Below are 26,466 nucleotides of genomic sequence, written 5' to 3'. Positions count from 1 at the left end.
GAGAACTCTTCAATGTTCACTTATCACCTACTTGATGCCTGAGAGACTGTGCAAGGTAATTATCTCAAGGTCGGGTTGTTTTTTTTTTTTCTTTCAGGGATGCTTGAGTGTATCAGCACTCCATAATTAGAAGGCTCTGTATTAGTCTTCTTTATTGCCCGTGTATGTGAATTTTAAACATCTCCATGTTTCACTGCTAATAATTGCTTTGAAAATTTAAATTCATGGTTCAGTAGGGAACTGGGAAGAAGTAGAACAAACGGAGTTAAAATGTTTTAAGGGTTAGAAGATACAAAATGAACCAAAAGAAGGGAGAGGCTATGAACATTAGAAACATTATGATACTTAAGCTAAAATCCACAGGCTGGAAATGGTTCAAGAGTTTTGGAATGTTTAGGGATGCAGTGGGTTGCTACATCAAAGAACTCTTTCCTAAGAACTGGGACAAAAAGGAACAACTTAATTTTAAGGCCTGTGGAAAGAATAAACAGAACAAAGGGAGAAGTGTTGTAGGCAGCTTGAACTGGAACTGGGCTTTGCATTTAATGGGGCAGGAGGTGGAAAACAGAACCTGGATCAAATCTGGTTCAGCTGATTTTTCCTCCCTTTATTCTTTAGGACTAATTTTGTTGGCACACAATAAAAACCTACATGAGTTTTCCCTACCTCTGAAATATTACATGCCCTTAATTTTCCCTTCTTTGATTTGCAGAATTTTGACACTGCTTTGCTCTTTTGATACCGGACATTACAGAAGGACTAAACAAATGCAACAGCAGTTAACAGAGTAACTATTAACCACACCAGGCTTTAACTTGTGTTACCAAATTTAGTCCTTAGGAAACCCTGAGATATGGCCAGGCAGAGCGGCTCATGCCTGTAATCTCAGCACTTTGGGAGGCCGAGGCAGGTGAACCGCTTGAGCTGAGGAGTTGGAGACCAGTCTGGGCAACGTGGTGAAACCTTGTCTCTACTAAAAATACAAAAATAAACCGAACATGGTGGTACGCGCCTGTAGTCCCAGCCACTCGGGAGGCTGAGGTAAAAGGATTGATCACTTGGGCCCGGGAGGACAAGGCTGCAGTGAGCCAAGATCACACCACTGCACTCCCCCCGGGTGACAGAGAGACTGTCTCAAAGAACAAACAAACAAACAAACCCTCAGATAATTACCTCACATAGTCACTCAGCCAGTAAGTGAGATAGCTGAGACTTGACTTCAAAGACCCTTTTTACTACTATGTCCGCTTTCTAGTGTGCTAAAGTCAAAATATATCAAGAGCCCATAAGAGAGATTATTAGACAAGGCCAAGATAAACATCTTGAAACAGGAAGCCAAAGTTACCATCTTTCATCTCCTATAATGCTTTTGCCACCTAAAACAAGATATGGGTGTTATAGTGATGGTAGGGAACAGAACTGGGAACCCTGAGAAAAATCTCCAAAATAAGGTTCTTTTGCCCTTAACTAATCTTCTGAGCTACACTTAAATCATGGAATTGCCCACTATACTTTCACGTTGGTAAGAATGATTATGCTTATAAACTCTCGTTATGTTCTGTAAACCAAATTAATGATTTTATCCTGATGCCTTAAAAAAATTAAAAAAAACAACAACTAAGCACTGCCTTCATATGAATGCAGATACTTAATTATAACTTTCATTATAGTGAAGGTACTTATTATACTGAGATTACATTAATGAATTAACAAGAGCCTTAAGCCATAGTTTTGACACTTAAGTATTAGCATTTTATTTCAAGCATGTATGCTCATCCTTGAGTTTAAAAAGTCTAACAAAATCTAAGAACCCGGGTTCCTTTAAAACATGTTTACCTATTTGTGGGGACACCAACAGGAACCAGCAAACCATTGTTTATTTACTTACATAATGTATCTCCCATGGAGACCTATTTGGCTTACCACTCTTCGTAGGCCTAGTACAATCTCATAGCACACCCTAGGATTCACCTAATGGCACCTAAAAGAACCTATGCTTCTTTTCTTGTCCCATGAATCCGTGAAAATCTGCAGATCCTCCCAGCTCTAGAAGCAGTCATGTTTTTTACCAAAATCGGCATTTTGCTTTATGGAAACACAGGCAACATCTGATAGCAAAGAGGGCGTTAATATTTGACTTAACCAAAATTGCCCGACAACGAAAAAGTCATTTCATCATTCTGCTTTGCAATGTAGTCTTCAGAAATCAACTGTGATAAAAAGCAGGAAATAACTGTTAAAATTTTAGCAACTCCTAAAAGGCTGGAAGGTGGGTTTAACAGTTTATTAGGATTTATAAGTGTCATTTTAAAAACAGTCGATTTAAACCATGTAGAAATAAGTATGCAAAAAGTCTGCAAAACAAAACATACTTTAAACATGTTTAAGTAGATAGATTATCTGAAATTCTGGATTTTTCAGTCTCTTCATTGTTATGCTATGGCAGCCAAGTAATCCTTAACTTCCGTTGGAGTAAGCCTCCTAAATCCAGCTTCATTGCAGATTCCAACTTCTATGTTATCCTCTGTCATTTGCCCTTCAAAGCTTTCCTATTGAGGAGGGAGGAAAAAAGGTCAATTTTCTAAGCAGTTAATCATGAAATCATTATAAATCCAGTTGTTGAATACTGAGCTAACCTTTAGGGTTAAGATGGCTGTATGAATGGCATCTTCAAGTTCCAGATCTTCATTGTATCTGAAGAATTTTAAAAAAAATTACTTATATCATTGTTTATATTCTTTATGACTATTTAAATACAATGACAGCAACAATGTATGTTTTTAAAACTCTAAACATCTTCATACTAAATTATACATTCTTTTAATCACCTCCTTGTAGCTGTCCCCAGATAAAAAAAACTGACAATATCTGGTGCTCAATCCCCAACATCATGAAGGGTATGACCCTAAAATGAGTTTAGTTTAGGAAACTTTTTTTCTTTTTTTTTTTGAGACGCAGTTATCTTGGCTCACTGCAAGCTCCACCTCCCAGGCTCATGCCATTCTCCTGCCCCAGACTCCCAAGGAGCTGGGACTACAGGCGCCCACTACCACACCCAGTTAATTTCTTTGTATTTTTAGTAGAGATGGGTTTCACTGTGTCAGCCAGGATGGTCTCGATCTCCTGACTGTGTGATCCGCCTGTCTCGACCTACCAAAGTGCTGGGATTACAGGAATGAGCCAACGCACCCAGCCAGGAAACTTCTAAAGTATAAATATTTTAACAATCAGGATGTGGTGGCATTATTATAATTTTTAAAACACAGAAAAATCAGAACTTGCTAAAATCTTTTTCTTATAAGCTAAAACATAGCATGTCACTTCCTGCCGATACCAGTGTGGACAGTGCGAATAGTGGCTGGGTCGTTTCTTCGGTTCTCTCCATCCCCTACTTTCCTCCCTCCATTGTCAACTGTTGCTCCCCCTTCCCAGACTCCCCATCCCCTCCCTAGCTCCTTCCTAATCTCGGTGCCACCTTTTCCTGTTTCTTTGCCCAGCCCGTGTTAGGGTGAAGCCTGGAGGAACCCCGGGCGCTGTACCAGAGGAGAGAAGACAAGGATGACCCTCAGCCCACCAGCCCAATCACTGGGTTCACCACCTCCATAGCAATGAGACTGATGCTGCTCACCTGTTCTAGCCACATACGGCCCGTGGCTGACTTGGCCTTCAGTGGCATCATGCCTTAGGGGCTTTTTTTTCCCTCAAGACAGAATCTTGCTCTGTCACCCAGGCTGCAGTGCAGTGGCGCAATCTTGGCTCACTGCAAACTCCGCCTCCCAGGTTCAAGTGATTCTCCTGCCTCAGCCTCCTGAGTAGCTGGGATTACAGGCGCACGCTATCACTCCTGGCTAATTTTTGTGTTTTTAGTAGAGACGGGGTTTCACCATGTTGGCCGGCTGGTCTCTAACTTCTGACCTCAGGTGATCCGCCTGCCTCGGCCTCCCAAAGTGCTGGGATTACAGGCGTGAGCCACTGTGCCCGGCCAGCCTTACGAGTATTTCGAAATCAGTGCTTGCAAAGACGGCAAACCTATGCTATGCCAAGGAGATACAGGAGACTGGATTGGAACAATTTTGGGTCATAAAGATGCTGTTTGGAGTGCAACACTGAATAAGGATGCCACCAAAGCAGCCATAGCAGCTGCAGATTTCACAAAGTGTGGGATGCTATCCCAGGGGATGAACTGATGACCCTGGCTCATAAACACATTATCAAGACTATGGATTTCATGCAGGATAGTAATTATTTGTGAACCAGGGGACAGGATAAACTGTTTTGCATATATGACTTGAACAAACCCGAAGCAGAACCTGAGGAAATTAGTGATCACAGCTCTGAGACAAAAAAGGCCCTATGGTGCAGTGAGGATAAAAAGATTCTTTCTTCTGATGACAAAACTGTTAGACTTTGGGATCATGTTACTATGACAGAAGTGAAATCTCTAAATTTTATTATGTTGGCTAGTAGTATGGAATATATTCCTGAGGGAGAGACTTTGGTAATAACTTATGGCTGATCCAGTGCTTTTGACAGTACAGTAAGTTTGGAACCAATTAAATCCTTTCAAGCTCCTGCAACCATTAACTCTGAATCTCTTCACCTTGAGAAAGAATTTCTTGTTGCAGGTGGTGAAGATGTTAAACTTATAAGTATAATGATAATAGTGGAGAAGAATTAGAATCCTACAAAGGACACTCTGGTCCTATTCACTGTGTGAGATTTGATCCTGATGGAGAACTCTATGCCAGTGGTTCTGAAGGTGGAACACTGAGACTGGCAAACTGTGGTAGGAAAAACATAGGGCCTTTGGAAATGTTGTGTGCTTCCTGAAGAAGTGGTGAGCTGGCAAAGCCAAAGATTGGTTTTCCAGAGACAAGAGAAGAGCTAGAAGAAACTGCTTCAGAGAATTCAGATTCCATCTATTCTTCAACTCCTCGAGTTAAGGCCTGAACATCAAGCATGTGCCACAGATAGTATACAACTGGACTAGAACGAGCAAGCAGAGAAAAGCATCAGCCTTCCAGAGTTACTCTCTGCTTAAGGCAAAAACAGCAATAAATAATGAGGAATATGAATTAGCTCCATTGCTGGAACAACTAACTTGGTGTTACCCGTAAGTGAAATCTCAACAGTATCAGATGAAGGGAGGTTGAGTTATCCTCTTGTAATACAATGGCCTGTCATCTTTTTAATGAATATGTACAAGATAACATCTGACTTCTCTTATTACAATTAGAGTTCTTGCAGCTGTTTATGTCATTATGGAGCAGAAAAATATATTGGCTTATTTGTCTGACTTTTCCCTTAAAGTAGAATGTCTTTGTTGCTGTTGTTTTTTGCTTTGGTTGTTAAGAGGGAATACATGATAAAGTAACTGGTTTAATTTCTCTTTCGTTGTACACTGGTTCTGAACATCTAATTATTTTTAGTTGTCTAAATAAAATGCCTCTGAAACAAAAAATAAAACATATCATGTAGTAACAATGTGAAATCTTTGGAAGACTCATTAATATATAAAAGAAAAATGAAAAAGTGCTTTAAGAGCCTAAGATTAAGTTTACCATTTAAACCCAGGCCTAAGACTTTTAATAACTTTAACATTACGTGAAAAACGTACTGTGAAGGCTCATCTGTTAAACGGAGTTATGAAATTTTTTTATTATTATTCAGCCATAAAAAAATGAAATCCTGTCATTTGCAGCAACATGGATGGAACTCGAGGTCATTATGTTAAGCAAAATAAGCCAGGCACAGAAAGATAAATATTGCATGTTGTGACTCATATGTGGGAGCTAAAACAGTGGATCTCATGGAGGGAGAGTAGCACAGTGGTTACCAGAGGCTGGGAAGGGAGAAGGGAAGAAGAAATGAAGGAAGTTGGTTAAGGGGTATAAAAATACGGTCAGACAGGAACAATAAGTTCTGGTGTCCAATAGTACAGTCAGGAAATTATCGTTAACAATTTACTGTGTATTTCAGAACAGCTAGAAGATTTGCAATGTTCCCAACACAAAGAAAAGACAGATGTTTGAGGTAATGGATATCCAATTACCCTGATTTGACACACTGTATACAGGTATCAAAATATCACATGTATTGCAAAAATATGTGCAACTATTACATATCAAGAAATAAAACGTTTTCCTCTTCAAAAGCTTGGAGAGTTCTGAAGGACTACAGTAACACTGAGACTAGAATACAGCTGGAAATAAGTCAGAGCAGCTTGTACTTGGGCACCGACAGATTTTTACATAGTGCTCCACTTTTTATCAAGCACATATATCAAATATTTAATATACCTTCAACTCCAGGCATTTGGTTTCACAATTTTTTTTACTGTTGTAAACTGTTATCATTAAATCATTTAAAAATTTGTCTCCCCAAATGTTTTATTCCAGATTCAATGTTCCTTTTTTCCCTCCTGAAATGGCACAAAAAGTGAATTAAAAAGTAAAAAAACCAAAAGCATTTAGGAAACCATAGAATGTAGAAAGAGAACTCCTTAGGAAATGAATATCAATTACCACTTAATATACTGAAGTCTAGGAAACTAGAAGGGAGAGAAGTTTTTGATTTATCTGTAACTATATTCATATACAGGGTAATACAGCAAGTTTCTTTAGTCCAATGATATTAATTTACTTAAAGAGCACCAAAAACCATAAAGTGAGTTTGCTAATGAATGCAGTTACAATGAGTTTGCCTACCTTTTCTCAAGGAAAGTTTTCCCATTCACATAGTTCTTTCCCATTGCTGTAGCTTTCCAGGCAAAGTAAGCTCCCTAATCAGGAAAGAAAGAGTAAAAAACCATATTTTAAAACACAAATACAATTATATTGCCCTGCCATTTAATTTTTAGCTTTATTAATTGTTCTCTAACTTCGAAGGTCACAGAATATTATTAGAATGGAAAATGTCACAGAATAGGTTATTTTTTAAGAAGGCTAGAAGGATGGAAACCAAAGAAGCATAAAGAAACTTTTGGAGGTTCTGGAAATTTTTGATATCCTCATTGTAGTAATGGTTTCTTCAGGCATTTACATATATCAGAACTCATCAAACTGATGAGATGGTGATGATGCAATTAAGTGTAAAATTATGTAAAAAAGCCAGTTAAAAGAAACTGAGGTTAACTTAAAGCAAATAATCAAGAGTAGTATTTTAGCTTAATAGACTGAAGCGATTTAAAAATCTATCATATAAATCTGAAAAATGTGATCAACTCTTGATCATTAGTGAATTAAAAAGAGAGCATCTCATTGGAAAAAAAAACCAAAAGAAACATAATCCAATATGTTTTAAATGAAAACAATTGTTTTTTAGATACAATAGAGGAAAATAGGACAAAAGATAAAATCAGGATTCCAGAAATGGGGGCTTCTGCTACCTTCTGGAAAGGAAGAGGGCTTGTGATTTAGCTTCGGAAGCTCAGAGATGGAGTAACAACACTATCAAAGTTTCCAAAATACTTATTTTTCTGATTTAAGTAACAACCAAAATATTTTTCTTTTGCCATCTCAGGTTATAAAAGTAGATCATAAGGTTTGTACTGAGTGAACTTGTAATTATCTAATAACCCATAAAACATGAAAGATCATTTCCTAATCTTGAATTTTGTCTTACGGTTCTCATAGCAAATGAGACAGATGTGGAGTAGTATTATCCTTTACAAACACCTTCTATTCAGATACCATTCTTCTGCATTAGAGCAGACAACTCACTCAAGGTACCAATTACACAATCATTTTTGCAAAACACTGAATTAAGATAGATTAATGTTTTTGCTGGAAAAGTCACTCAAGTCAGCCCCAAGATTCAACTGATGGCAAACACTACAACACTGTCCTCCAGATCCACATCTTCAATTGCAGTATTTCCCAAAGTAACAGGTTTAAACACATTTGATAACAACTATTTCAACAAATCCCCCAAGTGTATGAAGTTAATGAACATGGCAAAAGAGGGTAGAACTAATACGGCTTCCTTATCAGAAGACCAAATTACCAAAATTTTAAATATACACACAAAATGCACAACCTCATACTTTCTAAAGCCCAAGAGAAAAAGAAGAAAATACTGCTAAATTGTAAAGTTTTTATGGCTTCTATTTCTGTTAGATATTCAAACAGCACTTTTAACAAATCCCTCAAATACATCAAATGATACTTACAGATGGATCTGACTGAAATAAATACGGTCGTCCCTCATTCCAACCACAAATAAGTAAAGAAACTCCAAATGGACGAACACCACTGCAGAGAGGAAAATGAACATTACTTGGCATTTTCATGGTGTTAAAGTCATCCTCAAGAATTTATCAGTACTCTCAAATAAAGCAAATTATCAGGCAAACTGAATTAGACTTGTAAGTTCCTTAAAAAGTATTTAACACCTTTCTGAATGAATCAATTCAAAACTAATTCTCTTTATGGTAGTGAGGAATGGTAGCCAAATAAAAAAAAATTTGGATTGAACAGTGTCACCTAAGACACTTGGGTTAATAAGTGTGTAGTAACATTTAGTGTCCTAATAAAATGACAACTTTCAATTAATGCAGCTTTTCCACTAGGTTTACCTATTACAAAATGACAACTTTCAATTAATGCAGCTTTTCCACTAGGTTTACCTATTACAAAATGACAATTTTCAGTTAATGCAGCTTCTCCACTAGGTTTACCTATTACAAAATGACAACTTTCAGTTAATGCAGCTTTTCCACTAGGTTTACATATCAACAACTACCTATATGCTATCTCATCCACACCCAAACTTAAGAAACTGGGGAATGAAAAGAAATATGAATATGTCAAAGAGCTGCTTTCATCATGTGCTTACCATCATTTCTGGTTAGAAAGATAAATTTGAAAGTAGTGGCCAGGCGCAGTCCCAACACTTTGGGAGGCCAAGACAGGCAGATCACTTGAGGTCAGGAGTTTGAAACCAGCCTGGCCAACATAGTGAAACCACATCTCTACCAAAAAAAATACAAAAAAAAAAAAAATTAGCTGGGCATGGAGATGCACACCCGTGGTGCCAGCTACCCAGGAGGCTGAGGCATGAGAATTGCTTGATCCCAGAAGGCAGAGGTTGCAGTGAGCCAGGATCATGCCATTGCACTCCAGCCTAGGCGACAGAGTGAGACTCTGACTCGAAGAAAAAAAAAAATTAAAAGTAGCAATGATTGTCTGCCCATAAAGTGTTTTAATCACTGGCAAAAGAACTTTGTATATCTAGAAGCTGCTTTCTGCTGTTACATGAGCAACAAGAAAACACATTTTTTTTCCTTAAATAAATACTCCAGATCCAGATAAGATCAGAAATATTCATCACAGTGATTTTGTCCACTTGTTAAGCAAATACAGGAATGGTAAGTCCCACTCTATTTATAGATCTACTCTTTAAAATAACTTCCCCCTACAATTCATGGCACATTTCAAGTAAAAACAGCAACTTACCCTGACTGAGTATATTCTTGCATCACAGAAGCTACTCTCTGTACCAGCTGAGCTGTAGGAATGGGTTCTTGGTACACAAGATAGTATTGTTGAGCTAGTTTTCGAGCTCTGTGCACAAGCACTCTAACAAGGAAAAAATAAGATTTAATTACACAGAAGATGCTCTACTACCTAAAGACTCATTCTCCTTTTACAGGCATGTACCTGCAGCACAAGTTTAACATGTATCTCTTTAATGGTGGCTATTGGATCAAAGCTAGTCTTACTCTAACATTGGATTCCAGTTGATATAGAAGAAAATATCAGAGCATCATAGAGTACCTGTTAGCTTAAAAGTAACAGATGTAATGTAGAAAAATGAGAACTTTATCTTGCTCCATGGCTTCTTCAAGACTGTCCCCCAACCAAGGGCAGCCGCTTGTCTTTTTATAGCTCACTCCAGCCCACACACACATACAAGCACACATAAACACACAGGCACACAATTCTGGGCATATTTTTCTCACTTCAGGTCACTACTTTCTGCAGACTGTTTCAATCTCTCTGCCTGTGCTTCAAGGAGTACCCTTCAGAGATTAAGAAACTACTTGTAACTAAAAATGTAAAATTCGGCTGGGTGCAGTGTTTCATGCCTGTAATCCCAACACTTTAAAAGGCTGAGGCAGGAAGATCACTTGAGGCCAGGAGTTTGAGACCTGCCTGGGCAAGACCCTGGGTTACTTTAAAGAGAATAACTCAGATGTGAAAGAGAAGGTAGATTACATAACTCCTCTTTTCTCTGTTTAATGGACTTTCTCTTCTGACATATTCCTCTTCTACAATACAAGAACTGGGCATAAGGCTTTAGTTTTCTCCAGTGCAGTTTAAAATGATAAAGGCAATACCCAGCATGACCCTGTCTCTTAAAATTTTTTTTCAAAGGTAAAATTTGTCAAGAGATTAAGAAGATATTATATATCAAATATATTAGCAAGACAAATAGGATTTATCTTTACCAGCTCATATACTACTGATCTGAAATATGCACATTTTCCCTCTGTGTGACAGTCATGTCCCATCCCTCAGTTTATCATATCAGTGGCAGCACACTGCAGTATCCAGCCTGTATAGTGGTGACAAGATTCACTGCCTGATCACATTCCACTGACCTTGTTGCATTGATTCATTGAAGTGCAACTTTGCCTCTACCTATCTTGCTCCACAAAATCATGAGCAATAAAGTAATACTCCTTTTACTTGTTTAAATGACAGACACAGAAAGCTTGTCAATCTCTTTCAACTTGCTGGTACCCTGAGTAACAAGATTATTCTCTCTTCCTGTGAAATATAAAAGAGGTGATTATACAAGCATTGGGATCCTGGTTGGCTGCCACTATCAACAACTTGCAGTGGTGTTTGAGAATTTTGTTCCTTTGAGAAGAACGGGAAAAGAGATAACTCTGGATGGTGATGCTTTTTGTTGCCTCATACTTTTTAAAATATAGTTTATTATAACATAAATTGCTTTCATCATTTTTAAACCACAGTGGCAAAAACTAAAGCCCTTATGCCCAGTTCCTGGATAGAAGAGGAATATGTCAGAAGGGAAAGTCCACTAAACAGAAAAAAGAGGAGTTATGTAATCTATTTACCTTCTCTTTCACATTTGAGTTACTCTCTTTAAAGTAACCTATACAGGCAAACTAAATTCAGCTCTCAATGAGGCTGCTATTGCTAAACAAAGCACACAAAAAAAGAGGAATTGGAAGATTAAAGGAAAACAACCTTGGTTTTTCTCCTGAAAATACAGATTACAATCAATTCATGAGACAGTGAGAAACACTATAAAAAGTATAAAGTACCTGTAATCGGGGCCCATGCCACTGTACACCAAACCTATATGCTTGGTAATTGGTTCTACTTTGTGCACACTTCGCTCATCATACAGAATGGATTTCTGTTTTTTCTCAGTTGCTAATACCACACCATTTGCAGCTTAGAAAAAAAAGAGAGAGACATAAATGTTTAATCATTTTTAAGACTGTTTTAACAGCTTTCTAATTACGGATGTGCTAAACTCAATCTCCTTTATTTCCTTTGATTTATAAAACCTTTTCTTCCGGAGTCCTATTACCAAAATTACCTAAGAAATGGTAAGTCAGTTTTTCCCTCACTGGTCATTTAGTACTACACAAAAAAATCCTCCCTACAGCTAAAGGTATTATATAACCTTTTGTAAAGCACTCTAAGGATACCTGAGAGTTCACATGTTTTAAAATAATGAATTTCTGCCTACTTGTCCCAATATTCTTGTAACATGAAATTTACAATAAATGATACAGGCTTTTAAAGTGAAACACAACACATTTAGCTTATGTTTTATAATTAAACTTTCCTAAATTATAAGGATAAAAACTGCCAGGAAGTAGTGATATAATCAGTGGAAAAACAAAAAAAGACTCAGTTTTCTGAATGAGAAAGACTATTGTGAATATCACAACTAACAGATAAAGGTGTTATTATTTACTTTGAAAAGGAATTTGAATGACCTTAGACTTATTACTATTTAAACTCCAAAGCACTGTAAATTAACAAAAAATTGTTAAAAATTATACTGCCACAGCTCTGTATAAATTAATTACTAATTAATTCCAAAATAATTAGGATAACTACTAACAGGCATCTGAAATGAATGAAGCATTTCATTACCTTTAATTCCCACGGACGGGGCTCCTCCAGCTACAGCAGCCAAAGCATATTCAATCTGGACAAGTTTACCAGATGGGCTTAAAAGAAACACGTATTTGTATTAAAAGAAACAGGTATTTGTAAGTTCACATATCATTGAATATTTATTGTAAGAACATCTCTGAGATAGTACAGACATACAGGTCAAATCCAATTTACCCAACCCCAGGGAGTAACTGGCCTTTGACCTCAATCATGAAGTGGCACAGAAACCAAGTTTACAGCTAGGTGCAATGACTCAAGCCTGTAATCCCAGCACTTTGGAAGGCCGAGACAGGTGGATCACCTGAGGTCAGGAGTTCGAGACCAGCCTAACATGGTGAAACCTTGTCTCTACTAAATATACAAAAATTAGCCGGGTATGGTGGCGCATGCCTGTAATCCCAGCTACTTGGGAGGCTGAGGCAGGAGAATCGCTTGAATCCGGGAGGTGGAGGTTGCAGTGAGCCAAGATTGCACCATTGCACTCTAGCCTGGGCAACAAGACTGAAAACCTCGTCTCAAAAAAAAAGAGAAAGAGAGAAAGAAAGAAACCAAGTTTACAAGGCAATTGGAACATATTCCTACTGAAGCACTACTTTCTCTTTGGTTGTTTTTTGTCTGCCACATGGAGCAGTGGTATTACTGTTGCTTCTTTTCACTCTAAGTTTTCTGTGCCTGTTTTCTCACCTGTAAAATGAGGACACAGTAACCACAACTGGTTCTCCGTATCAGTGGATTCCACAGGGCTGACTACAGGACTTGAATACGCCCTGATTTGGTATTTGTGGGGGTCCTGAAATCACCATCCCCTACAAGGGTCCTGTACCTATTTCAAAGCATTGTTGTGATTAAGTGAAGTAATTCCTATAAAATTAACTGGCATAAAATCAGTAACAAGCACATACTGAATAGTAATGTTATTAAGAACATGTATGTGTTTGTTGAAAACCAAACAGCAGCATATATTTCAAGTCAGAGGGTGGTTTTAGAAAACAGACATGGCCTAAGACAATAAGACCTAGATATCACTCACAATTAAGTATTCTTTATATAATATACAATTATTTCTAGAAGTCACGAGATGGTCAACACTTAACAGATCTGGTTCCATGGATTTGGTAGCTAAACAGAAGTCTCAAACTGGCCTTTTAAAGTTATCCTTTATTTCAACCTAGTTGTTTAATTAGAATCATCATAAACCAACCTAATTTCATAGATAAAGTCTGAGTGAAAGTAATTTGTCCAAAGTGACACAGCTAGGTCCTTATCTCCCGTCTACTAATGAAAAGATAAATTTCAGAAGGCTGTATTTTCTCTTCGTATAATTACGAATATTCCTTTGGTCACTCAAATCCCAACTCCATCCCTCCTTGCTCCAAACACATAGACTACTCTCAGACTTCAAACGCCTCACTGACAAGCTAATCCCTCCGTATGAAATGCATTTCTCTATTGTCCTGTGAACTCCTTTCCTTCAATCATGTCCTAAGGGAAGTTGCCCTGACCCCTCAGATTAAGTTGAATACCTATTCACTGATGCCTGTGATGTCCTGTACTTCCTCTTTGCCTAAGATTCATCATATCTGAATTGTTATTTTTTTTTTGTAGAAACAAGGTCTTGCTATGCTGCCCAGGCTGGTCTCAAACACCTGGTCTCAAGCAATCCTCCTGCCTCGGTCTCTTTATTATTTTTACAATATTTGTCTTCTTCAATAAAGTAGTTATGTTCAGTCAGGATTCCAGCACATAACCTAGTACCAGGAATCCACAATCATTTGGCTGATAGAGACACATCTAGACCAATTAAAGAAACAGACCTAAGAGTGACAGCTTTAAGGCTCTTGATATAATTAGTTAATTTCAGCAGAATTACATCAACTGACAGTTAAATTAAAAAATTAGGCTGAACTTTTTTTCCTTTAATAGTCACTATTTCAATAATCATATCATAACTTTCTGGGTCCATCCAGCTTTCAATTGTTGTTCAATACCTAATTCATATACCCCTGAGTAACATTTAAAGGCTCATGTAAACTTAATAGTTACCATTTCTCTGTTCCTATTACCTGTACATACCTATCTTTACCACTGCATGATTTCACTGCGTGAAAGCTCACTAACCTGTGAGCTGGCTGAGCAGTCAACCATCTTTATATTCCATAATGCCACTATCCCATTCCATAGCATCAGCATCCCCACATGGGATAACTGAAATAGCCTTCTAACTGGCTTTCCTCTTTCTCAACCTTACTTCCACCCCCAGCCAAAGTTACCTTTGGACCATGTCACCTCCACTTAGATTTTGTAATAACTTCTTTGTTCACTTAAAATAAAATCTCCTTCTCTGGCCTACAAAGTCCTACACGATTAGCCCTCTCCCACATTACCTCCTTGCTCACTATAGCACATTTGCCTCATTTTTACTCCTTTAAGAGCTCAAGCTCCTTCCCAGTTTCAGGGCTTTCATACATGCTGTTCCCTCTGTCTACAAGTATCCTTATTCCTAAATCTTCAAATAGCTGGCTACTTTTAATCTTCCAGTCCCAAAAATCACCCCCAAGCACAAGCCTTTCCTGATTACTCAATCTAAAGTCATATTCCTTCCTTCACCCTTTTTAAAATAAAATCCCTTAGTAAGAGAATGTATTAGTAGGCACCAATTTGTTTACTCATTTATTGACAATTCCTCAACCAAATGTAGTCCACAAGAACTGTTTCATCCTGTATAGTCTCTAGTCCCTTCCACCATTAGTTTACTTCTGATTACGAGAGGCTAGAAACAAATATTTTCTTTTTATCTAAAACAGCTGAATCCACCATGTTAAAACACACACACACACACACAGACACACGTTTGTTTTTTTAAAAAAAAAAAAAAAAACTTTTAGATATGGGGTATCACTTTGTTACCCAGGCTGGAGTGCAATGGCAGAATCACAGCTCACTGCATCCTAAACTCTTGGGTTCAAGTGCTCCTCTCGCCCTCAGCCTCCGAAATAGCTTGGATTACAGGCACATGCCTGGCTAATTTTTTTATTTTTTCAGAGAGAGGGTCTTGCTGCGTTGCCCAGGCTAGTCCTCAACTCCTGGGCTAAAGTGATCCTCCTGCCTCAGTCTCCCGAGTAGCTGGGATTACAGGTTTGAGTCACCCTGCGTGGCCAAAAGTTTATTTTAATAAAGAAATTTGTTATAAAAAGATTCAGTCCCTGAAGGTATATGGTTGTTTTATGTTTTCAGCTCCACCAGGATTACACTTTCTTCGAGATAAAAGACCACATTTGCAGCCTGGGCAACATCGCAAGACCCCATGCCTTAAAAAAAAAAAAAAATTAGCAGGCAGGGTGGTGCACACCTCTAGTCCCAGCTACTCCAGAGACTGAGGCAGGAGGATCCCTTGAGTCCAAGAGCTGGAGGCTGCCAAGTCCCTGTCTCTAAAAAAAGGACCACATTTGTTTTCTTCACAAATATGAACAGTGAATACATCCTGCACACACTATTCTGTCATGTGTAATATAATGAGACCTTTTATTGCATAATTAAATTAATCTCATTCAAAGGTTACAAAAAAACTATTACACCCACTGCTTACTGAAAACTGCCAAGAGAAAGGTACTTTTGGAATTTAAGACAACATTATGTAATGGAAAGTGTATTTTTGTTATCAGAAAAAAACCCAGTTTGAATGTCAGCTCAGCTACTCACCGATGACCTTAGACAAATTATTTAATTTGTACAAGCTGTGGTTAGTTCATCTGTAAGAAGCTGAGATAACATTCATTATAGCAGTGGAAAGAGATGGAGCAGGTTAAGGTTAAGTTGCACCTAACAGAAAGTACTCAACAAGTTAGATCCCGCCTGCCTTCAGTTGTCAGGAGTACATTTGAAGTAAACTGGGCATTACTGATACTTAAGAAAATGGGTAAGTCGGAAAACTTTCCCAGTCAATTTTTAAGTCTTCGGTGATGGTTTTCTCACATTGAGAGCCACGGTTCGCCCCAACTGTATTTAGGAAAGTAAACTTATTATTCTAAGCCCCTGTTCTACAATAGAAAAGCCTACAATCTTGTTTAAAGTAAACATCCCCCCCACGTTCCCCCCCGTCCACTAAAAAAAGGCCAAAACTCAAACTGTTGCCTCGTTGTTAGGGGTTCACAAAAAAGTCACAGGCGCTTTCGGTTTTTAGTCCTTATGTTTCTAATTCGTGCATCGAAGAAACCGAAAGCGGGAGGTTTTGAAAGAAACTAGTGCCAAATGGAGACCAAGACTCCGACTTAACTGTAAAGCTGAGAGTTTTCCAAGAAAAGGGAACCCCATATATTTGACCAAGATTCCAAGTTTCAGAAACCACCGCATCAGGTCTACTTGAGCCAGGAAAAAAATCCTGGGTTCGGAACGGGCCACCCAGAGATGGTTAAGCTAAAACTGCCTTCTTTTCTAGTCTCCAAAGTGAAAGCGAATCCTTGGCTATGTGCCTCACCGTCCCGCAGCCCCATGTTAACCCTGCAAAACCGCATACCCCCGACCCTCCAGCAGCCTCCGACCAAGGAAGCTCCAGGAATCCCGGGCCGCCCCGGCAAATGACTTTGCAAAGCCGCATTTCCACCTCCATTCCCTACTGGACCCTCCAGAAGCACCAATGCCGACGTCATAATGGGAAAAACTAAGTCGACAGAGCACCTGCAATCTCAACTACGCTGAGGACCTCGAGGGCCCCTTCCATACCTGAATGTAGTCAGCGAAAAGCTGTACCCGCGCTCCGCCATCTTTACCCAAAAAGCCAAAGCAATCCGCACACATGCGCACTGTGGCCGATTTCCTTTCATTTCCCCGCCCCTCGCCTTTCCTTTTCTCTCTATGATTGGAGAAGAGTCAGAGCTGCTCCAAGAGCATGCTGGGTGTTGTAGTTCTAGGAAGGAAGGCTTGCCCGATTCTGTGCCTGTGCGCATGCTGAAAGCAGGGGCGGGACCGGGGCGGTCTTCCAGCAGGGAAAATGGCGCTGGCCATGCTGGTCTTGGTGGTTCCGCCGTGGCCTGCGGCCCGAGGAGTGCTTCGAAACTATTGGGAGCGACTGCTGCGGAAGCTTCCGCAGAGCTGGCCGGGCTTTCCCAGTCCTCCGTGGGGTAGGTAAAGAAAGGTTCCGTGGGAGAGGGGGCTGATGACGGGACCTCGGGCAGCGTAGCAGACACAGCCTGCATTCTTCGCCCTCTGTCCCAGTTCTGATCCGCGGCCGCACGTCGGGGACGTAGTTCGTGACATTCACATATTAGCGAGAACAGAAAGACTGTTTTTGCGCTCCCTCTGCCGCAAAAAAAAAAAAAAAAAAAATCCTCTGCTTGTGCCATTCGTACACAGAATGTAACCCAAGCTTGTGTCAAAGATAAATCATAGCCAGCCAGTAAGTAAAGCGCTGAAAACGGATTTTATTCAGTAACTACTGCAGGTAAAGAGCTGAGCTCCATCCCGGTTTGTGCAGAGGTGACTTGGGCGTTTTAAAGGGAGAATGAGCGAGGCGGGAGTGTAGGGGCTCTAGAGTCAGAGAAGTGTAGTACAGTGAAGTCAGTGCAAATGTGCTTAGCTGGCTGTGTCTGCTAGCTCGCAGTTATCTTAGGTAGGATTCTATCCTCCCGCAGAGACTGGGAGACAAAGGCCCTATCCTTCCTAATGATTAGATTTCAAAGGAATGGCTCTCAGGGCCTTGAAAGAAACGCTTCCCAGTTAGTTGCAAGGGATACGTATTTACAATTATACGCCCTTTCCAGGAAATGCTCTAAGAGAGTTCGAGACCTACTATCAGGGGTATGTTGGCCAAAATAAATAGGAAATTTTTTTTTTTCCAGGCAGCGTTGAGCTTTCTCAGGCAGGCACTTTAAAGGGGGGCCGACGTCATCCTAGGATACAGCCTTATGCTACTAGAAACTATGCTAGAGTTTGGTCAAGTCTGTGGAGTTCAGGGATTTGTACAGAGTTGTCCTGAGAGGAGAGTTCTGCAGGTCTCACTTGGCATCAAGGCTCACCACTCTCTGGATCTGTCTTTCCTTTCCAGCCCTGCCCTAACCTCCCCTCCCCCTTCCCCTCTCCCCTCCCCTCCTCTCCCCTCCCCTCCCCTCCCCTGCCCTTCCCCGCAGTACATGTTTTCTGTGGTGTTTAAGCTCTGAGGCGATGAATTCTGTTTCCCATGTTTCGCTTGGAATTAATCTTAATTGGAAGTATCTTGGATGTTGAAACTGTCATTGCTTTGGCATTTACATTCTACTCAATTTCGAAGCAGCCTGAAAGTGATAATATCCAGAAATATACCAAGAAAATACATGCCACTATATGCCAAGCAATCTGCCAAGCTTTCTACATGTACTTCCTGGGATAATCTTGACAACAGTCCCATTAGGTGTATACACTTTCCAACTGAAGCAGTAGGCTCACGTTCACAGACAGTCCTGAGCCTGTGTTGTTAATCACCGGGGCATGCTTGGCAGTACTTGTGGACATATTAAAAATAAATGCCAGTTGTTAAGTGTTAAAGAACTTTGTGCATTTTTAAGAGTTCTTAAGATCTAAAGAAGTATGACGGCTGGGCACGGTGGCTCATGCCTGTAATCTCAGCACTTTGGGAGGCCAAGGCAGGTGCATCACCTAAGGTCAGGAGTTCAAGACCAGCCTGTCCAACATCGTGAAACCCCATCTCTACTAAAAATACAAAAATTAACCAGGCGTGGTGGTGCACACCTGTAATCCCAGCTACTTGGGAGGCTGAGGCAGGAGAATCACTTGAACCAGGGAGGCGGAAGTTGCAGTGAGCCAAGATCACGCCATTGCACTCTAGCCTGGGTGACAGAGTGAGACTCAGTCTCAAAAAAAAAAAAAAAAAGTAGTATGGCACGTCTAAGGAATAGCAAGGAAAGGGTAATCTCTTGATTTTATAAGCAATTCAGAAAAAGAGAAACTTTGATAGTCACATAAATAAGGCCATACAGAGAAATGGTGAGCTGGCTCTTTAGAGAGCAGACAGGAATCAAGATTAAATATTATGAGGAACTAAGTGACTTAAGAGGTTGTATCATAAAGGACCTGACTCAGTTTGAATATAAGAAAGAGCCAATTGGCAGTTACATCAGTGCTGGTCAGAATTGTATTCAGGAAATCTGTCTAGATTTACTTGTAAATTAATCAGGTACTTACCACCCACCAAGTATTAATAGAATGTGGGCAGTTGAGTGATTCTTTGCTTGTTTTGTTCAAGTTAGGTGCCTATCAGAGTCCTGTATTTGATGAGATAAGAAACTTGATGGAATTTCACTGATCTCTTTTCAGCAGGATCCACTAAGAAAAAATTCCGTGTTCCCTAAAATTGTATTGTATAAGCTTTAGTGTATTTTAATAGCTAAGGTTTCCCATTATTGAGTTTCACATTCTAAATTTTATATATAGTCTTTGTGTGTGTGTGTATGTTTGACCATTGATTGTTAAGGAAAATGATATCTGTAAATAGTAATTTAGAAGCTAGAAACTAATTCTATATCTCTTATGTTTTATTTCCTAGGACCAGCATTAGCAGTACAGGGCCCAGCCATATTTACAGAGCCAGAAAATGATACCAGTGGAAGTAAAGAGAATTCCAGCCTTTTGGGTAGTATCTTTTGGATGGCAGCTCCCAAAAATAGACGCACCATTGAAGTTAACCGGTGTAGGAGAAGAAATCCGCAGAAGCTTATTAAAGTTAAGGTAATGCATTGATTTTTGTGGGTGTGCTTTTCCTCAAGTCCTCCATTGAATAAGCTCATGGTAGATTCCTATAGCCTAGGAATAAATGATTCTCAGATTATATGTGTCTACTTTCCTCTGGCCTAAATGAAATACAGTATTCTCATTATGTATGCCTGCTGTCCTCTAGCCTGAGTATTAGAAACACAGTCAAGGAAGGAGTGAGTTTGGAGACTGGGCAAGGAACGAAGCTGTGAGGTGCCTACATGACTTCTGAATTGTGAGCTGTGTCAGTCTTGAGCTGTATGAGTTTTGAACTACAGATGAGTAAACATCCTAACTATGGCAGAGCCTAGAATTAAAGCTAGAAGCAGTAGGTATACTGAATCTTGGCTTTTACACGCCCTTACATATTTATTTTTTTTTTATCATTTCCAATAAAATACTATGAAGGAAAACCCTAAGTAATAAAATAGCTAACAACAATTAAATATCTATGATGTATCTCAGTGCCTTATGTTTATTATATCCCATCATGGCTTCACAATAGCCCTCCAAAGCAAATAAGACGTTCTTCATTTTTAAGATGAAGAAACTGAGGCAATAAGAATTTGCCTGTGGTCACACAGCTATGAAGCAGTAGATTTTCGAGCTCTGATTTTTGACCTCATGTTCTTTTAAAGATTTTCTTTGTGTTTTCCTATCCTCAGACAACTTCAGATTCTCCTCTCTGACAACATGGATGTACTGTCTTCATTGATCTAGTAAAGAAAAATTACAGTGTGTATTACCTCTGATCTGTTCATTTATGGTTTTAACAGTTAGGATTTCAGTTACTGTTTACTTCATGGTGTTCCACAGCAGCAGCACCATACAAATGAAACTCAAGAACAGAAAACTGACTTTCATAAGCGTCCACATTCTGTTAAGCAAAACCTTAGAACTTAAGCCAGAAAGTATTATTGAGTGGTGGTTGGGGCTGAACTTAAATGTAGAACTGAAAAACACTTTATTACTTAAGACTTACAGTAATTCATAAATTTGCTCAAGAGGATGTAAGATTTTAGGAATGAGATCTTGCACTGATCTATTATGTGACTTCCCTGATCACATTTATTCTGAGGGAATAGTTCTTATCCTGTGCATTTATTTTCTTCCCTGAATTATTTTCTGTTACATACGGTATATATTGTGTTATGTTGGCTACTTTGATCATGAAAAGAAGATCAACTGACTGTGGGTGTCTTCATACCTTCAGTTGTACATGCAATCCAGTTTTCAGTAGTGGAGTAAAATGAGAATATGGTTAGGCAAGTAATATACAAGCCTCTTTCTTCCTTTCAGAAAAGGAAATTCTTTTATTATCTGCCTCACAGATGTTAGTATATTAATCTTATCAAGTGTTTAAAGCTTCTGTAATGATCCTGTTTAGTATTTTTCTTTGTATTTTCTTTCAAACCTACATCTAGAATAAGTTGAGAAATCTTTTAGAGGTTATAATTATTCTATTTTATAGTTAAAGTTGGATATATATATACACATATATATAAATCATTAAAATGCCCTAAGAATGTAACATAGAAAATAATTTTACATTAAGGAATAATCAGTGTTCATTTTTAAAAATAAAAATTATACCATATACCAAACCTGTATTCTGTACAGGAATTTGAATTACACCATGATAAAAAGAGGAAGCCAAGGAAGTCAACTTGTAATGTTCTTATCTTGTTTTCCCTTAGATTGAAAGACAAAGGGAATTCACTTTTCTTTGGTGTCTTATTTAAGATGCTGATTGTATGGATGACTTCATTATGTTGACGAATTCCTTATTTGATATTTAGTATTTGGAGTTAGGGGAAATGAGTATTTTTTTTTCTTTTTTACATAACTACAACTGCTGTGTTTAAGTAAAGATATACCAGATTCAGATTGGCTAAATTCTAGTTCTAGTTTTTCTCTAATTCGAACTCAATGTTGCTTGTCTTCAGTCTTCCTGTTAAAGTGAGGTGGAACTAGATGGTGTATGATGACCTCATGTAGCCTGAACATCCTAAGAAAGTTAAAATGTAAACATTGCTCCTGTCAGTGGTTATTTGTTCGTTATGTTGCCTCTTGTTAAAATACGTTTTTGTTTATTCTTTTAAAGAACAACATAGACGTTTGTCCTGAATGTGGTCACCTGAAACAGAAACATGTCCTTTGTGCCTACTGCTATGAAAAGGTGCGCAAGGAAACTGCAGAAATCAGACGACAGATAGGGAAGCAAGAAGGGGGCCCTTTTAAGGCTCCCACCATAGAGACTGTGGTGCTGTACACGGGAGAGACACCGTCTGAACAAGATCAGGGCAAGAGGATCATTGAACGAGATAGAAAGCGACCATCCTGGTTCACCCAGAATTGACACCAAAGATGTTAAAAGGATAACTTCACAGTAAATCATTTCTCTTGAAATAGAGGAAGATTCTTTATGTTGTTGTGCTTGTTTTTAAATCATCAATATAGTTTTAACACATTCCTTCTAAGCAGTTTTGTGTGGGATAATTTGAAGAATATGAGTAAACTCCAAAAATTTTGTTTATCCAAAGGCTCAACGGATTGTGTTTCTATTATATACAAGGTTTTAAGTAAACATAAGATTTCCAGAAAAAAAATAAAAAATTTAAAATTCATAGCAAAAATTCTGTGTTTTGGCTTTGGTTTTGTTTGCCAGTGCTTTTTCTTAGACAAGAATACTTAACACAGATAACTCCATTTAAGTAACACATGGAAATAGGTTATTATTTGCATTTTTGGTATTGTTTTTTAAGATGGTAGTTGTGGCAGTAAGAAAGGTTTTTGTTCTTATTTTTCTCTTAGCAAATTAAAATTGCTTTTGGAGGAAATTACTTTTATGAAACATACTAATTTACTTAGGTGATGGAAGTACTTCTTTACATTTTACATTAAATCAAAATCATATTCAGAATATATGAGATAGCCCATGTTTTGGAAGAGATTATTAGTAAAGATGTGAGCAGATTCCATAGCACACTGAAAATGTGATAAGAATGTTCTTTGCATTTTTCTTTTAATATGTCCTTTTAGTTTATTTTACATTTTATCAATTTGATCTCATTGTAACAATAGGCTCTTTAACTTTCTTTTTTTTTTTTTTTTTTTTGAGACGGAGTTTCGCTCTTGTCACCCAGGCTGGAGTGAAATAGCCTGATCTCAGCTTCACTGCAACCTCTGTCTCCTGGGTTCAAGCAATTCTCATGTCTTAGTCTCCCAAGTAGCTGAGATTATAGGCGCCCGGCACCATGCCTAGCTAATATTTGTATTTTTAGTAGAGACAGACAGGGTTTCACCATGTTGGCCAGGCTGGTCTTGAACTCCTGACCTCAGGCGATCCCACCTTCCTCAGCCTCCCAAAGTGCTGGGATTACAGGCATGAGCCAGTGTGCCTGGCCTTTAACTTAACTTTCTACAGTTAATTTCTTATTTCCTTCTACCTCTGTCATTCCTGTGTCCACCTTGAGCCCAAGGTTTGCTGTTTTGTTTCCTGCCTCATTTAAAATGAAAAAAGTGAGGTAGCTATTTAAAACATAATGATAAGCAACTTAGGGAATTACAGTTAAAGGTAACATCGGTAGACAAGATAAAGCCCAGGGAAGTATTTACAGCAAAAATACATGCTGCAGTAACCTGAACACATGCTATATTAGGCAGCATATTTGACTCAACATTTTTTTTCTTTTTCTTTTTGAGACGAAGTTTCACTGTCGCCCAGGCTGGAGTGCAATGGCACTACCTCGGCTCACTGCAACCTTCACCTCCCAGGTTCAAGCAAGTCTCTTGTTCTCAGCTTCCCAAGTAGCTGGGATTACAGGCACCCTCTACCATGCACAGCTAATTTTTGTATTTTTAGTCCTGACCTCAGGTGATCTGCCCACCTTGGCCTTCCAAAGTGCCAGAATTACAGGCTGAACATTTTTTTCTTTGGAAAGAAGGAAGATTCACTTGCATGGATCAGTCTTCCCCAAGTAAGACAGATAATCTAGAAGATGCATCATTATCTTGGTACTAAGGCCTGAAGTGTACTAAGGCCTGGGGCTTCATAATGAAAATCGTATAATGGCACAATCTATGTTAACATTCCTAGAGGTAAAATCACCAATTTCATTGGGTATGGTATAGGCCAATGTTACGTTGAGGTGCAATTCAGTAAAAAATTTTTTAAATTTCCAAAGTATTGGAATTCCAGCAAATAGCTCTTTCAAGGCTGGGCTTAATCCAAGCATTAAAAAGTCGAAATTCCAGAGGAATTGGTTATCTGCATAGTATTTAGACAAACCTCTACAGATAATTATTTTTAACCCTGAGAAGTCAGACACATGCTATGTGTCAAAGATAGACTTGAGGTGGAATCAATGGTTCATGAACACTGGGGATGAATATATTCAACTGCCTACTCAGTATCCTCAGTTGACTAATAGGTTGCAAAGTGTATCTCCAGGTAACAAATTGTCCTTTGATAGTACGGACTGAATGTATTCATATATTGATCTGGCTGCTACAGATGTGAGAAAAAGAAATTCTTACGTTGAAAGCCTAACCTCCAATGTGATGGTATTAGAAAATGAGGCCTTTGAGCAGTAATTAGGGAATAAGGGTATACTCCTTATGAATAAGGTTGATGCTCTTATAAGAAGAAACACAAGAGTTTGTTCTCTCTGCCCTCTGCCATGTGAGGCTCCAAGGGGAAGGCTGACTACAAATCAGGAAGCAGGTCTTCATCCGTACCAAATCTGCCAGCACCTTGATCTGGGACTTTCCAGCTCTCAGAACTGTGAGAGATGAATCATTTAAGACACTCCGTTTGTTAATTTCTTAACAGGAGCTTGAGCTAAGACAGAGGCTCTATATGCAGGTAACCTAGTAAGAGTAAGCAGGCAGACTGACTTTTCTGTTTTCAATTCATGAACGCAGAAACTTACAAAATGCATCCCCAAATTAGGCAATTATTAGATAGCAAAACCAGATATCTAGTTCATGTCAGAAAACCATGTCATAAAGTAGAGTACTTTAACTTTTAGGAAGGGGTTGTCCCCTCAAAGTTTTCTTTATAATGCATTTTATCACTTCATGCCTCCAGTTTTTACTATGGCAGAAAATCATTATGAGTTGAAATTAAACCAATTATGTAACTGATTCAGGTTTTGAATTAGAAATTAATTCCCTTGTCCCTACTAATTCCCTACAACATGAAGATGTTGAGACATTTTATTAGGTTATTTTGGAAGGAGTCATCTTGACTCTGACATCCCACCTTTCATCCCTTTCACATCCAACCTGTGAGCAAATCCAAAAATCCCATTGATTCTACCCTCAATATATACTTAGAATCTGACCATTTAACATGAAGATTTATGCATACATATTTTTTCTTGGAAAACCAAAAATAGTTTTGGTGCACTGTGGATGACCCTAATTTAAATAAATTGTGATCTTTTAAAAATACGATTTTTTCATAATTTGTGTAGTGTGACTTTTAAGTTAAAAATTTATTCTTTAAAGAAGTGCAGTGAGTAGGGGCCTTTGTAACATTCACGATATGGGTATTGCCCTCCCACTCTCCTCAGAGAACTGTTTTCTACACCTGCCTCCACCCTCCCATATGCAATTATGTTTCAGGGGCAGGACTTTCCCTTCAATATTTCTAAATCTGTGCTAAGGAATTCTGCTATGATTAGTGTTTTTCTGGCAAATACACAAACATAGATGCTGTGTCTTCAACTGCAACTCTTAGGGAGCAGTGTCATTCCATGGTCTAGATTAGTGAATAACATTTCCATCTTGCCTTCTAAACAGGATGGTGTCGCTTCCAGCTGCTGTCCTCTCGTTTTTTCCGCAAAAAGAATCCAGAACAGCAACAGCCAAGGCAAATAGAGAGATATTCCCTCGTGCTCAGTATAATGTCCTGGGCTTCTCTTTACCTTACTTCCAACCTTTGTATTACCCTGCCCCCGTGTTCCACTGCTGGCCCCAGCACCTGTCTGTGCACTCACCTCCTCCACGTTTGTGGAGTCGCTAGTAAGCATTAGGCACGCAATTTGGAGGAAGGACAGGAGGAAAGCTAGAGGGTTAACGAGTTCCAGTCTCTGGACCCTAGTGTTCAAGCTCAGAGCCAGCTTGACAGTTTTAATCTCACATCAGGAACTGCTACAATTTACTAGGCATCACCAAGCCGCTCCACTAGGGGGCAGCATGTGAATTGCACTGAAATTGTCAAATGAAATAATAAACCATCAGGTCCAGCAATGCTGGGGACATTGTCTGTTTCTGCCAAAGCCATCAGCCTGTGGCTGGCAGACAGGATTACTGCAGGGGGAGAAAAGGCTGTCTGCAACGCTGAGTGAAAGCTAGAGGCTGCCAACAAAACTGAGCCTCCCTATCACTGTGTCCAGGGTTTCTCTTCCTCCACCCTGGGTCAGTTTGCTCTCTGCCAGTGTGCCCTCCTTGACCCTCTTCTTTTCCAACCCTACATCCTTGGGTACATGCAGCCAGCTTAATTCTAAAATCCTTTCCAAGAGCATTTTTCAGGATAAAAACTCTTTTCCAA

At 38.9% G+C, this 26,466-nt stretch overlaps 2 protein-coding genes and 1 pseudogene across 2 annotated transcripts; 2 read left to right on the top strand and 1 right to left on the bottom strand.

The window, feature by feature from the left end:
• Positions 1-1,729: 1,729 nt before the first annotated feature.
• On the bottom strand, positions 1,730-16,985 carry PSMA2 (proteasome 20S subunit alpha 2). Its single transcript, XM_003268821.3, has 8 exons — positions 16,887-16,985; positions 12,144-12,220; positions 11,297-11,429; positions 9,456-9,578; positions 8,171-8,252; positions 6,708-6,781; positions 2,637-2,694; positions 1,730-2,549 (listed from the first exon to the last, which is right to left on the bottom strand). Exons 1-8 carry the CDS (start codon positions 16,925-16,927, stop codon positions 2,433-2,435), a joined length of 705 nt encoding a protein of 234 aa, XP_003268869.1. The 5' UTR covers positions 16,928-16,985; the 3' UTR covers positions 1,730-2,432.
• Positions 2,759-5,519, top strand: LOC115830941 (annotated as a pseudogene).
• A 122-nt stretch (positions 16,986-17,107) lies between the features above and the next one.
• MRPL32 (mitochondrial ribosomal protein L32) lies at positions 17,108-22,543 on the top strand. Its single transcript, XM_003268818.2, has 3 exons — positions 17,108-17,284; positions 19,702-19,883; positions 22,012-22,543. Exons 1-3 carry the CDS (start codon positions 17,155-17,157, stop codon positions 22,264-22,266), a joined length of 567 nt encoding a protein of 188 aa, XP_003268866.1. The 5' UTR covers positions 17,108-17,154; the 3' UTR covers positions 22,267-22,543.
• Positions 22,544-26,466: the final 3,923 nt, after the last annotated feature.

The sequence above is a fragment of the Nomascus leucogenys genome, chromosome 17 (genome assembly GCF_006542625.1).
Source record: "Nomascus leucogenys isolate Asia chromosome 17, Asia_NLE_v1, whole genome shotgun sequence".
In the NCBI taxonomy this organism is placed as follows: domain Eukaryota; kingdom Metazoa; phylum Chordata; class Mammalia; order Primates; family Hylobatidae; genus Nomascus; species Nomascus leucogenys.
Note: the sequence above shows the minus strand (reverse complement) of the source record. Positions and strands in the feature narration are given on the sequence as shown.